Source organism: Eublepharis macularius, chromosome 4 (assembly GCF_028583425.1).
Source record: "Eublepharis macularius isolate TG4126 chromosome 4, MPM_Emac_v1.0, whole genome shotgun sequence".
Classification (NCBI taxonomy): Eukaryota; Metazoa; Chordata; class Lepidosauria; order Squamata; family Eublepharidae; genus Eublepharis; species Eublepharis macularius.
Genome location: NC_072793.1, coordinates 159636591 through 159649938, shown reverse-complemented (window position 1 = coordinate 159649938; position 13348 = coordinate 159636591). Strand labels below are relative to the sequence as shown.

Here is a 13348-nt window from a genome sequence, read left to right as displayed (position 1 = left end):
GAAACGGTATAGTCCAGTCTAAGTTTTATATTTGGATCATGTCAATTTTGACTAGGAGTTTGTCTTTAAGAAGCTCTAGAGTTTGCAGTGATCAGAAGAACGTCATTGATTTCAAAGAATCATTAGTATTGCCTCTAGAAAGATTCCTTTTCAGTTCTCCTGTCCCACCACTGTTCTCGACTCTCAATCTATATGGAGAAAGAGACAAAACTAGTTTTGAAGCTAGTGTTTGTTGATTGTCTTTGGAAAAGCGTGATGTCCATTTGAAACTCACTGGCTGGGGTTTCAAAAAATCCAGGATGCTCCTTCAAGCTGTAGAATATCCACATCGCCTCTAAAATGTGTAATGTCAAGATATTTTAAAGGAGCGCATTCCTCCATGGGTTTTGAATGGAATGTCTCATCTACCTTGCCCGGTTCACAAGTACCTTAAATTTTCTGCAACGATCTTAATCCAGTAGGAAGTGTTTAGGATCTCCTCACTTCCTTCCCCAACCCTTTTTACCTCTTTGATATGTATTGTTGCCTCCAGTTTGTATGTGGGGAGGTAGTCTTTTAAAACTAAAATCTGTGTTGATGTTTTGCCTTGTGATTGTTTACAAAATTTAAATTTGTTTTTGGTGCTCTGCTTTATGTATACTTTTCTCATAAGAGCCCCCTAATTAAAAATTGCTAACCTTGTGTTGTGTGGCAGTTGTCTAGCAAACTGGGGACCGGTTGACGTTGTGCAGTTGGTGCATCCCCTACCCTGGATCGGCTTCCCTGTGACAGCAGGCTTTTATCTCGGTGCAAAACTCATTTAATAGCATCCTACAGTTCTGCAAACCTCTTTGCCGTTTCTGTCTGCGCTGCCTTGCTGTAACAGATGGGACGCTGTTCCGATGAAAAAAGGGAGACGCGATTGGGGAGCTTGCACTTTTATTCTTTCTAATGCCCCTTACTTAAGGAATGGCTTCCTCTTTCTTGAGAGTGGCGCCAGGAACTTTTTGGTGGTATCATCCAGTACCCTAGTCCCCATTCTTCATCTCAAACCTATTTGCATGGACAGCAAAGCGTCAAACTTCCCATCACGAGAAGTCTTGCTGTGCTTAACATGCTTCAAAGCAAAGGGGACAAGAGGTGTGCAGAGGTGAGCAGCTGCCTGCTAGTGGCTAAAATCCTAACTGGAATTTAAGAAAGGGGGGATAGATATGAAGGGTGCAGGGAAGGGGGGAGGCTCAGACCTGAAGTCCTGTTACAGCCACACTTGAACAAGCATTCTCATCCTTTAGAGGGTGCCTCACCAGTGTATCATAATTGTGTACTGAACACTTGCTGCATGCTACCTTGGGCTTTTATGAGCATCTCTTTTATTATAGTTCTGATTAGTTGATGGATTCAAGCACTTTCTCCCTTCAGGGAGCACTCCCTATGTAGATCTCTCTACTGAAGAAGCCCTGGGCAGTGCTAAGCTCTTTAAAGTCATGTTTAAGTTTCAAACACATAAAGAGCGCCAGAGTACATGGATCACATGGTAGAAAGGGGTCAGCAGTAGTGTGAGAACTGCTCATCTACCATTGATGATCTTGCTGATGAATCCCCGGATTTCCTACAGCACAGTCTGAAAGCCTCTGTAAATACGTGGGCATTACACAATTGAGCTGCTGATGCCCAGCAGTGGTGTAGCAGGCCAGGAAAAGAAAGACAAGTTGGGAATCCGTGATTTTTATAAGGAGACATTCATGAGAGACAATGAATTTGCAGTTTAAGGTTTATTTCGTTTCACCAATGCCTGCTACAAAGCAAGAGATGCCGTAGCAAAGGGAAAACCGTCCTTCCCTCCCGAAGATAAAGCAACGTGACACAACATACTTGCAGCAACAAACCCTATTTTCACCTTAACAATAGGAGTCTTTGGTTATTAAGTTCCTCTTTCTTCTTGCTGCAGAACTACACAGATAGCTTATTTTTGATTTCAGAAAAGCAAATTTCCCAGCAAGTGTCATTTTAGTCTCTGGTTGCAAAAGCAGATGAGTATCTCTTGGCTGTTAAAGAGCTCCCCCGCCACCCCACACTAGACCAGCATTTTGAAGCAGGATTTGAATACATATTTTGTACTGCTTTGGAATATGCAGGGGGCCAGACAAACATGTGGGCCAACTACTGTCCTCGTGCCTACTGCGCGTTCCTTATTCTGCTTGGCCTAATGCTATGGGCCACCGTACATTTTTCAAGTGAAGTCCTTGATCCTACGAGGAGGGGACAAGTTCCCTATAGGAGAAAAGGCCAGCATGTATATGACTAACCAGAGAGATAGATGAGCCCTTCCTTTGAAGGCGATATGTTGTTGTAGTGTAGAGGGGTGGGTTTCTCAGCTGTTTAAATTAGAACTTTGGCAGCCTTGGCAAGAGACCTTGCCTTGGTCACAGTTTTTTTTTTTGTTCCTTGCTTAAGGGGGAAGTGTGACTGGAAGGGGGAGGATGGGTAAGCTCCTACATATTTGTACGTGATCACCTACAACCACAGGCTAAAAAAGTTCTACCTTCTGCCAAGAATATGTCGAGCGAAAATGCACCAGCAGATTACTTGGGGCCATAAGCATTCACGCATGAAGTGCCCATGTTTTGTTTTTTTTAAAACTTCTTTAGGAAGTGAGCAGCAGTTATGGCAACAGTAGATGAGTCACTCTCTTGCAACTTGGATGTTTTTGGGCTCGGCTGAAAAATGGCACACAGACAGAGTCAATTTCATGGCTTGTTGACCCTACCATCTGTATACCAGAGAACATTTTGTAAAAAAACTCTGGTCCACAAAAACTAATACCACAATAAATATACTAGCCTGTAATATTCTGTTTTACAGGAACTGATTATTATTCATGCATTTGCCAGATACACATGTAAGGAGAAGGATGCTTTTTACATAAAGAAGGGGTGAGGGGGGGCTGACTTTTCCCTCTGTTCTTTCACATCAGGCACTCTTCATGCACCAGAGGTGAGCCAGGATGAATCAAAAAATGTGTGTGTGTGTGGGGGGGGGGGCTGAGTTCCACTTGTCTGCACTCCTTTGGTGTTCACAACAAACCTTCCACTCCATTGCTTTATCCCTGAACACACCATATGCAAATAAAGAGGCTGCCCCCACCCCCCTCATCTATTTTAACCTTAAGAGGGCTACTTCTGTGGACTCAGAGCACCTTTTGAAGTTTTTTTCTTAGTTTCTTCCCCTTCACATGGTAATGCTCTCTATGAAGAGGGCAAGGCTGTTTTCCAAATTATCTAATCTCTGCTACTCACTCTTGGGCAACTGTTCTCAAATCTTTCTTCCTGATACCGTGTTGACGTTTGGAGAGCAGTGTCGAGAGACAGTGGCCAAATGGTCCTCACAGCAGCCTGGTTCTTCCTGGAGGCACACAGTATATGATCATGACCCTCCACCCGGCTGACCCCAGAAAGACAGGAGGCTGATGTTCTCCCGGGTCCCCACCAGTGCTGTGGCTCCAGTGTAACAACAAGAAGGTGCAGCTCATGAGCATTTGCACAAAGCACTTAATGCAACTGGAAAATGTGCACAGTTGTACTTCCCCCAGCTGATGGGTATGTGTTTATATTTTTTAAGGCTTTGTTATTGACTTCAGGCAGCACAGCACAGCCTACTGCCTTTGCTTTGGAGAATGAGCACCCTTACTGACAGAGGGGGCATTGTAGATTTGGGCTGATTTTTGTGTCCAAATGAGCCTCCTTCAGTCACATGCCTTGGTCCCCTTTGCTGCAAATCCTGGCGGCTCCTGCCACTTGAGCCCATCCACTAACTTCACATGAATACGAATAGCTGTTTAGTACACGGGTTTGAGGCCTGCTTGGTTTTTAGAGAGATGGAGCTGGTAAGTCAACAGTGCCCTTTACCCAGGAAAAGGAGTCAGTGGGACTGGACTCGGCAAAGTCTTCCTACACTTCCTGCTAAGACAGTCCAGGCTCCTGTAATTGTTTCAGCTTTCACCTACCCTTTCTATGTGCATAGCACTCATCATGCTAATTTTTCCTTGTGCAAAATTTTCACTAGTCTGCGTCCCCACTTGGCAGTTTATGAAAAATTCTAGCAGGCGCGCACACGCACATGTTGTGTTTGGGTTCACTGCTGTTACCTCTCCCATGAGGTGGGGGGGACTACTCCCCACAGCCCACATATATTAAGAGCGGCAGGTAGCACAGCGGAAATCTGCCTCTTGCACAGCACTGTAGCTGCAGCCCACGCAGGCCACGTGGAACCAGGCATCGCAGCCGTCACACTGGACCCACTCCACCGTCTCGTCCTGGGGAAGGCGGCAGCGGGGAGCGGCACACGGCTCTGATACAGACAGAGTCTGGGAGAAAACTTGGCAGGTGCCCCCCAGAGGGTTTTTCCGTGGCCGACCACGACGTTTCCTGCAAAGAGGATCAGAAAAGAATGTTGTCACTCACCTCAACACATTTTCTAAGCACCATGTGCATTTTTTATACATTGGTTCCATACCACATCCTTATAATGCAGTTCTGTTAAAATTAGCAGTGGAAATTTTCTACATTTTGAAGACATGGGGTGGTGGTGGTGGTGGTGGAAAACACAGAAAAGAATTACTTACCAAACCTAAACTTATTTTCATGCTTTAATAGCAAAATGTATCAATAACTCGGGCATACAAAATTGTTCAACTGGACGTGTATGAAAAATAGAAATGCTTTTCTTCACATAAAATTGCAAATATACCCAAGTTTAGAGCGAGTGAGGCAAACAGCCGGTCCCTATGCCAGTGTCCCTTAACAGTTTGGGTCCTAATTTACTTGGTATTGGCACCCCTTTCAAAAACCAGTGCATGCTTAAACCAATAAAGCTGCAAAAGCCAGGGACACACTTTCACAGGCTTCACAGCCTATTTTTGGGCCAGGACTCACTGGTTGGGAAACACGGCCTTATGCAATTGAAATATACCTTAGTTTTACCATCTGATGATTTTTTAAAAAATCTATTAGCCTGTAACAAAAGTATAAGATTTGAACTAGGAAATAATCAGATTTGGAAATTTATTTACTTAATTTATACCCCGCATTTCTCCTCAATGGGGACCGAAGTGGCTTACACTGTTCTCCGTTTTATCTCCTTTTCCTGCTTCCTTCTCTCCCTCCCATCCACCAGCCAACCTACCTTTTAGCTGCCTTCCATCTTGAACTATTGTTTACTTCATTTACGCCCCATCTTCCTTCACAATAGAGACCCAAAGCAGCTTCTACCTGTCTCCTCTCCATTTTGTCCCAACAACCCTGTGACATAAATTAGGCTGGAAATGTGTAACTGACCCAAGGTTACCTAGTGAGCTTCAACAGCAGAGTGGAAATTAGAATTTTGGTTTCCCAGATCCTGGCCTGAAGCTGTAACTGCTACACCACATCAGCTGCTGTTGGCTACAGTGGCAAGTAGCTAGGCCTGGGTGAGTGAATGAAAGTTAGGCGTTAAGTCACCTGGTGGTTGCTGCTGGCCCTGGCCCCGGCCCCAGTAAGTCTTCCCTCAAAGGCCAAAACAGCCCCACAGAGGGCCCTGCCCCTACCCCCTGCCTTTTTATTGACAGAAACCAAGCCTGGAATACTGGTTAAACTGTTATGGTTGCCTAGCAACAACCACTGGGGGGGCATCTGGTTAAAGCTACAGGTGCTCCTTTTATGATTTTGGGTTTTTTAACCCCCCCGGTACATTTTTTTAGATTTCAGGTTTTTCTGCAAACCTGGAGCATTTTTCAGGTATGTAGGACGATCTGTCTTGTCCATTCATGGCGCCAATCTCCAGCTGTAAGTACCCACAGATCACAGCCACTTGGTTATTGGTATATAAGATGATGATGATGGTATGTCAACAGAAGGCAGGTAGTGAGTCTATGATCATACCACGGCAGAACAAGCCCTAATCCAAAGCAGACTTTGTACCTAAGAGAACTGAAGTCTATGAGCTTAGAAGGATATAACTCTGCTTAGAATGGCACTGAAATATTAATTTACTAAATCCCTTATAAACGCGGTCATATTTCAAACAAAATTCTCACACAAACTTCAATGTTTTAAAAAGCCTCTCTATGGCAATTTTATGTTGTCATTGTGTGAATCACCATCTCTTCTCGGGAAACACCACAACGTTCTGTGCTTAGTAACATGAAGGAAGGACGTACTGAGTGGGAGGGAGTGGCGGTGACATTTATTTAGATTGTATCCTATTCTTGCAGCTGAACAGGCTCTGAGGGAGGCTTACAGCATTTAGGTAAAACAAAATCCCCTAGCCCTAACAACGTTAAAATGTTCAAATGATTCAAATAGCAGTAACAAAACTGAAAGTGGCAGGGAAAAAAGCCCCACGATATGAAGAAAACAGTAATAGCAAAATGCTGCAGCAGACGGGTCAAATCATTTGTCTACCCAGCTCAGTATAATGTCTTCTGTTTAGTAGTGGCTACCTGAGTTCCTTTAACTGGAAGTAGCAGAGACTGAACACCTAGCACCTTCTCCCAAGAAGAACAGGACTTACCCGCTGGGTGTGATGTGAAGTTTTGGGCCTACGTCCTCTTGCAGGCTCTTGCTTCTCTCTGGCACCCTCTGCTGGAGCCGCAAGGAGTTGTGGCAATGCATGTAACCACCCAATCCCTGCTCTTTCTTCAGTGTTGGCTGTTCCTCTTCAAGCCGTGTGATTTCATCCTCCAATTCTGGCAGTAGCGTGTGAGCTGACTTGCGGCGATTCCGAGAGGTTCTCGGCTGGGTGGGTGGCTCCATGCTCCGGCTCCGGCCCAGGGAAAACGTGAATGGCTGAGGCTTGAGTTTGCTGAGGCTGCCGATGGAGCTAAGGATAAGGGTGGCTTTGGAGCGGCAAGAGAAAGAAGTGGGCGAAAGACGGGGCAGAGGGCGGATGCGGTGGTTGCCAGAAGGCAGCATCGGTCGGAAGCCACAGGAGAAATCCCCAGGAGCTTTTGGTTCTGTGATAGCAGCAAAGTCCTGGGGTCGTACGTGGACTTTCTGGAAGAGGAAGTAGAACTCAGAGTTGCCGTGTGGGGGTGGCAGGGCGCAGCCCTCAGGGACCGGGTTGGGATGGCCGAAGGTCAGAAGATCTCCATCGTTCAGATCTGTCCGTTGGCCATGGGGTATGCGGATGGCATTGACGTAAGTACCTGGAGGAATCAGTGGACAAGAGAAAAGACTGGTGTTTTATCTGCTAGGAAAATGTTCATCACTGCAATGGCTCAGAGCGTGTGGAAGCCTTGTACATTGAAGGCAGCGGGGTGCAATGCACAATGCATTCCATCATGTTCTATATACAATATAACTGTCTGCAGGACCCTATCCATAAAAAACTAATCACCCAAGGGCAAGGGCAAGTTTCATCGTCACCACCACAACAGTGTCTCTTAGTAGTAGTGCTTTCGTTTTCCGCACAGGAGTGAATGAAAATAGGAGCATTCAGAGGCGTCCACGGGGCATGATCTATACCTGGCCTCTGCCCAGGAGACTCACCTATTGAGAATGAAGCTTGGGTGTATCTTCATGGCCCCACCCCTGCACTGGCATAACCCTGTCCTGGAAACTGTTTCTTGGACATGTTATAGCCTGAGAGACTGTAATGCTGGATTTATCTATTTGGATATATCAGTGGTGTATGTAAAGATAGTCTCTGTTTATCTATAGCTGTCAAGGGGGTTGCGCGGCAGGCCGATCATGTTAGATAAGATAAATGTGCAATATGAAGCACAGACAAAGCCCAGCTTGTACATGGTCCCAAGCTTGTACATTGTGTATTTATGGTAAAAAAAAAAATCTGATTCAAATTTGGATGAATGGACAGCCTTCGTGCCCAGTCAGTCAAGGATGCCCTCCTTGTCCAAGTGAGAATGTTGGCAGCTAACTTTATATTGAAACTTTATCCTGCACAAAGCATAACCCCATGGCAAGCTCATTAATTGTTCCTTAATCCAACACCCCAAAAAAGAAAGGCATTGTGCATTTATTTATCCTGCTGTTCTCTCCAGTGGGGACCTAAAATTGATTACATCATTCTTCTCTTCTTTATTTTATCCTCACCCCACCATCACCCTGTGAGGTAGGTTAGGCTGAGAGAGCAAATGGGCCAAGGTCACCCAGCAAACTTCTATGGCAGAGTGGGGATTCAAAGACAGGTCTCCCGGATCCCACAGTCAAGATACTTGAGATTTCCAAGCATCATTTAGGACCAGAGAAAGTGGGATTCAAACCCGGGTCTCCTGGATCCCAGTCCAACAGTCTTAACCACTACACTATGCTTGTTCTCCAATTATCCAGCAACACACAGTCAAGATACTTGAGATCTCCAACCATCATTCATGACCAGGCCTGCACCAATTATGAACCATCAAGCAACACTGAAGTCAATAAACTTGCTTGCTCTGCCTGGAATTGCAGAAACACTATCTGCAGGGCCACAATTCCTGTCCAGTGGGATGCTTTTGGCTTGGTGGGTCATAAGTTTGCAGACTTGTTATAGATTCTGGTACACATCACTGGAATTCCTCCATTGGTGTTTTATAGGTGCCAGAAAGTGTTCGATGAGAAGGAAGGTCAAATAAATGTTTGTGAAGCATGTGCCCTTCAAGTTCTCTCCCAGTTTAGATTATTGTGATGGAACAAAACTTTCTCCACAGTCCATGTAGAACAAACGCATTAGCAGTCAGTAGTAAGTAAATGCTCTAAACCAAGGCAGGGTCTCAAGTCTCTCTTCTGCACCACCACCCCTTCCACTCCAAGAGCCAAGCTACAAGTGACTTTTTTCACGTGTAGAACACTTGATCGTTTTTGCAAGTTTTCCTGGGAACTGAAGTCCGAGTGTCCTTCCCCTCTCTGTTAGAATCGCTGCCTGAAGAGCCAGAGAAAGCCGGCTGCAGCAGCAGCTTTTGCAAATCCAGAGCATCTCCCTGGGAGCAAGACGCCCAGGGAGAAAGCTGCAGCTGCTCGCCCCCAAAGATCGTTGAGAGCAGGCTTGTGAGTGGAGGAATGATTTACAAAAGCTGCTGCTGCAGCCGGCTTTCTCTGGCTCTTCAGGCAGCGATTCTAACAGAGAGGGGAAGGACACTCGGACTTCAGTTCCCAGGAAAACTTGCAAGAACGATCAAGTGTTCTACATGTGAAAAAACTGCAATCATTTAAACTTTACTGACTTGTGACGACCTTAACTGAATGCAAATAAACTCAACCGAAGCCCCCTTTTTTGTTCTCAAGCTGATTTTCCCTTCAAAGATTTGGTGGCTTCCCCCACCCTCTTACTTAATGAGCCACATTTACATAAGGATAACTTTACACAACCCATCTAGGAACAGTGACCAGAATGCAGGATGTTTTTGTAAAGGAGGGCAGGGTCCTCTATAGGATGTAGGTTTTTAATGAAGCTGGCATAGCTTTATGTTGAGTGCCAAGCCCCTTTGGATCCTCTCTGCTCTTTGACAGAAATGCTATCATCTAGCTTCAGTTCACTCTCGCACAACCACCTTCAGTCTTAGGAGCCAGACTGCAAGAGTCACTGTAAGGCCTGAATTGAGACCTACACCATTGTTGGAGGAATAATAATAATAACATTCAATTTATATACCACCCTTCAGGATGACTTAACACTGACTCAGAGCAGTTTACAAAGTATGCTATTATCCCCACAACAACAAACACCCTGTGAGGTGGGTGGGGCTGAGAGAGTTCCAGAGAACTGTGACTAGCCCAAGGTCACCCAGCTGGCTTCAAGTGGAGGAGTGGGGAATCAAACCCGGCTCTCCAGATTAGAGTCCCGTGCTCTTAACCACTACACCAAACTGGCTCTCCACACCAAACTGGAACACTCCAAGAACTCACCATGAGTGCTGTAGTCCACCAGACCCACTCTCCACTCCCCAGCTGTGCTGTCGGCATCCCTCTCTGCATGTATCTCTGCATGGATCCGTGAGATCAAGGCCGGGTTGTGCTCTGACACCAGAGTGACATCACAGACCTCAGCATGGCGGCCCAGCCGATAGGTACAACTGGCTCTGGCGGGCCGGAAGGTGTAGAGGTCCCGATTGGGCGAGTCCCCAGGTGAAGCGGGGCCCATCCGGAGTAGCTGGAAGCAGGGCAAAGCCTCAGAGAGCATCTCCGGCTCCTTGTTTCCAGAAGCCCAAGAAGGATGCCTGGCAGGGTTCCTGAGTTGGCTTAGGAGTGAGCAAGCTTCGAAGAGTCCTGTGGTGGTGATGATGGGCTATTGGGGCGGCAGAAGAATTCACAGGTTTTCACAGGAGGTCAGTAAACCTGTCTTCAGTAACAAGAACAGCTGTGTTTTTGGTCTCAAGTTCTTCACGGTTCACCGACTGAAAATATAGCAACACTTGGTGCAAAAAACACAGCAGCTACCAGTGCAAATCGGGCTTACTACAGATAAGGACTGGTTAAATGGATACTGTATAACACAATGTCAATTTACCATAAGGTGAAACAAGCAGGAAAGGAATGTTTCACTAACGCAACCAAACCACTTAAGTTAGCCACCACCCTGAGCTGACACATTGCACAAAAACATACTGAAAATCAAAGGTTTCTTCCAGTCACGCAACCGATTTGTCGCAGCAAACCTGGACTCGCTTCTTACAAAAGCGGCTTAGACGTTCTCACATGCTATACGCGTTCCTTTCTAGTGCAAACTGAATAAAAATATGTCGGTGGCTACTGACGCCCTTTGACAAGTTGCCTCGAGAAGTTCTGCAGCTAGTGCAGCGATGCCCCAGAAGCTCCTCCAAGGAAAACTTCCAGAGCCTACAGCAGTGCACGTCGTTCCCTAGCCCTTGACAGGGAAGCAATACAATTCACGAACCGGAAAGCCGCTTTCCTTTGCAACGCCGCTTTAGAACAGAATACTCTGGGGATTCTGTTCTAGACTCACGTCCAGTTAACGGGTTAGTTGGTCAGTTCTAGAACCCTGCGCGCTTCCCCAGCAACGAGGTCGCCGCTCTCCTGAAGCTACGCAGAACCCCCAGGCTCCCTAGCAACGCGGCTCCAGAACCTGCTAATCCCGGGACGACGAGATTCTAGAACTCCGGCGTCCTCTTGGTAACGGGGGCAGAATCCGGACCCGTCTCCTGGGCAACACAGTTCATCAAGTCCTCTGGTCCTGTTCCTTGCGGGTGACGCCGCCCGGCTACCGGAGCCGGTAGTTTGCACAGGCGCCGCTACCTGTAGCAGCTGCCCGGGCTCTGAGCGGCGCGCGCTGCTCCTTGATTGGTCCAGTGTAGGCGAGAGAAAGGAGGAAGGTCGCAGCGAAAGCTTTTCATTGGCCAGATGGCGAAAAAGCACCCTTTCTCATTGGTTGAAATAGGAAGGAGAGGTTGGGGAGCATGAGCGCGCGCGAGAGAGGCAGGGCTTAGTGGACAAAGTTTCCGATTGGTGGGTGTCTGACAGCCACTTCTGGGCGGATGCTGAGCGAGGGATGGAGGACTATAGCAGTGACGCATGCGCGGGAGAAGCGACCTGCAGGAAGAGCGAGTTCTGCGTCTTGTTTTGATATGGCGGGATGGGTCCCTTTGTGTCGCGCCTTGAAGGCGGAACCAAGAAGCACAGAGGACGAATAGAGCAGATCGCACCGTTCTGCCTGAAGCTTGATCAGATTTGTTCGGAGACTAACTGGAATACTCGAATAAAACGATCTACTGCCATAGTGCAATACTTTTATTGTAACTGTTTAGCTGGAAGCCTATGCATGTTTACCCTGGAATAATTTTTCCAGCATTCCACCAGGGGTGCATGGCCACACTTCTATGCACAATTGTAACTTCAGCAGAGCGTACTTTTCAGTAAACAAGCATGTGATCAGGCTTTAGGTATAAATCCTGTAATTCCTACAAACACCCCACCTCCAATTTACAGGATCATAACTTGGCCATGCTGTCAAAGCCAAGGTTTTTTTTAAATACTCGTGCAAGTATAAATTGTCTGCTTGAACATGGATTTTTGAAGTACAGTCGCACTGCAGAAAACTAATAAAATCATAGGCTAGAACCCTAAGAACACTCCAGGGAATAAGCCCTATTGAATAAAATGGGGCTTGCTTCCAAATAGGCCTTAGGAAGCTACATAAGATTGCTTTTTATGGGGGATAGATCCAGAGGAGTTAGCCGTGTTAGTCTGTAGTAGCAAAATCAAAGAGTCCAGTAGCACCTTTAAGACTAACCAACTTTACTGTAGCATAAGCTTTCGAGAATCACAGTTCTCTTTGTCAGATGCATCTGACGAAGAGAACTGTGATTCTCGAAAGCTTATGCTACAATAAAGTTGGTTAGTCTTAAAGGTGCTACTGGACTCTTTTCGATTTTATGGGGGAGAGGCCCTCACTCAGTTGATTGTCCTTAACTCTAGAATCAGCAGCACATACTGCTCGGGTGATTACTCAGTACAATAGGGGGAAAGCACATAATTTCTTAAATATGGTCACTGCTGCTACAAGGATGTTTCCAGACAGGTCAGACAAAGCAACACACTCCTGGGTGTGTGTGTGTGTGTCAGTATGCACAACAGTCTCCCATCACCAAAGGAAACTCGTTCAGGTTCTAATAGAAATATGCTCACTAAAGAGAGCATTGTTACCTTAAGGGGCAGCCTAGGAGGTGGGAGGATACCCGAAACAGGACATGAGTTTTTATATACACTTCTAAATACCACATGGTTTTTAATGAAGCACATGAAGTTCTCACGTACTTCACAAACAGGCCACTGAAGCTAGCATTATGTGAGAAAACTAAATGAAAAGAAATCACTCTGAGGCTAAGGTATGCTATATTTTTAAATATTCCATGCGCCTGCTGTACAGTTTAAAAGGAATACATCTTCTTAGCACTACCCTCAGATAGTGGGTTAGCTTGGAGGACTTCCACACTCTGCTTTGGAGGACTTACAACAGAACAATGGAACAACTTTCTGTGTAGGCCTAGAAACACTTGTGTGTAAATTATTAAAGCAGACCAATTCCACAGTCCTACAAAAGAGAGCAAACTAGGCCCAAAGGCTAGAATCTAAGAGCACAAGTGATGTTGCACTAGAGAAAGACTGCTACCCCAGGTGGACCCCAGGAACAGTATGAGGCCCAACTGAAACTCTGATGCAGGAAGTTATAGTGGTTAGAGTGTAGGATTAGGGTCTGGGAGACTCAGGTTCCACGCTGGATGGCAGAAACTATCTAGCCTGGACGGAACATGTTCATAGGATCCAAGCTACTGGCTTAGGAGGGTGTACCTCTGCTTAGGATAGTACTGGAAGTTAATTAGTTAAACCAGGGCTTGAGATCATGTCCACATTTGCAGGGTTTCTGATTTTGAGAGAGGAGC

General features: G+C 46.2%; 1 protein-coding gene across 1 annotated transcript; it reads right to left on the bottom strand.

The window, feature by feature from the left end:
- Positions 1 to 4106: 4106 nt before the first annotated feature.
- On the bottom strand, positions 4107 to 10131 carry TCF19 (transcription factor 19). The gene is made up of 3 exons (XM_054978801.1): positions 9858 to 10131; positions 6526 to 7159; positions 4107 to 4403 (listed from the first exon to the last, which is right to left on the bottom strand). Exons 1-3 carry the CDS (start codon positions 10129 to 10131, stop codon positions 4169 to 4171), a joined length of 1143 nt encoding a protein of 380 aa, XP_054834776.1. The 3' UTR covers positions 4107 to 4168.
- Between the last annotated feature and the right edge of the window lie 3217 nt (positions 10132 to 13348).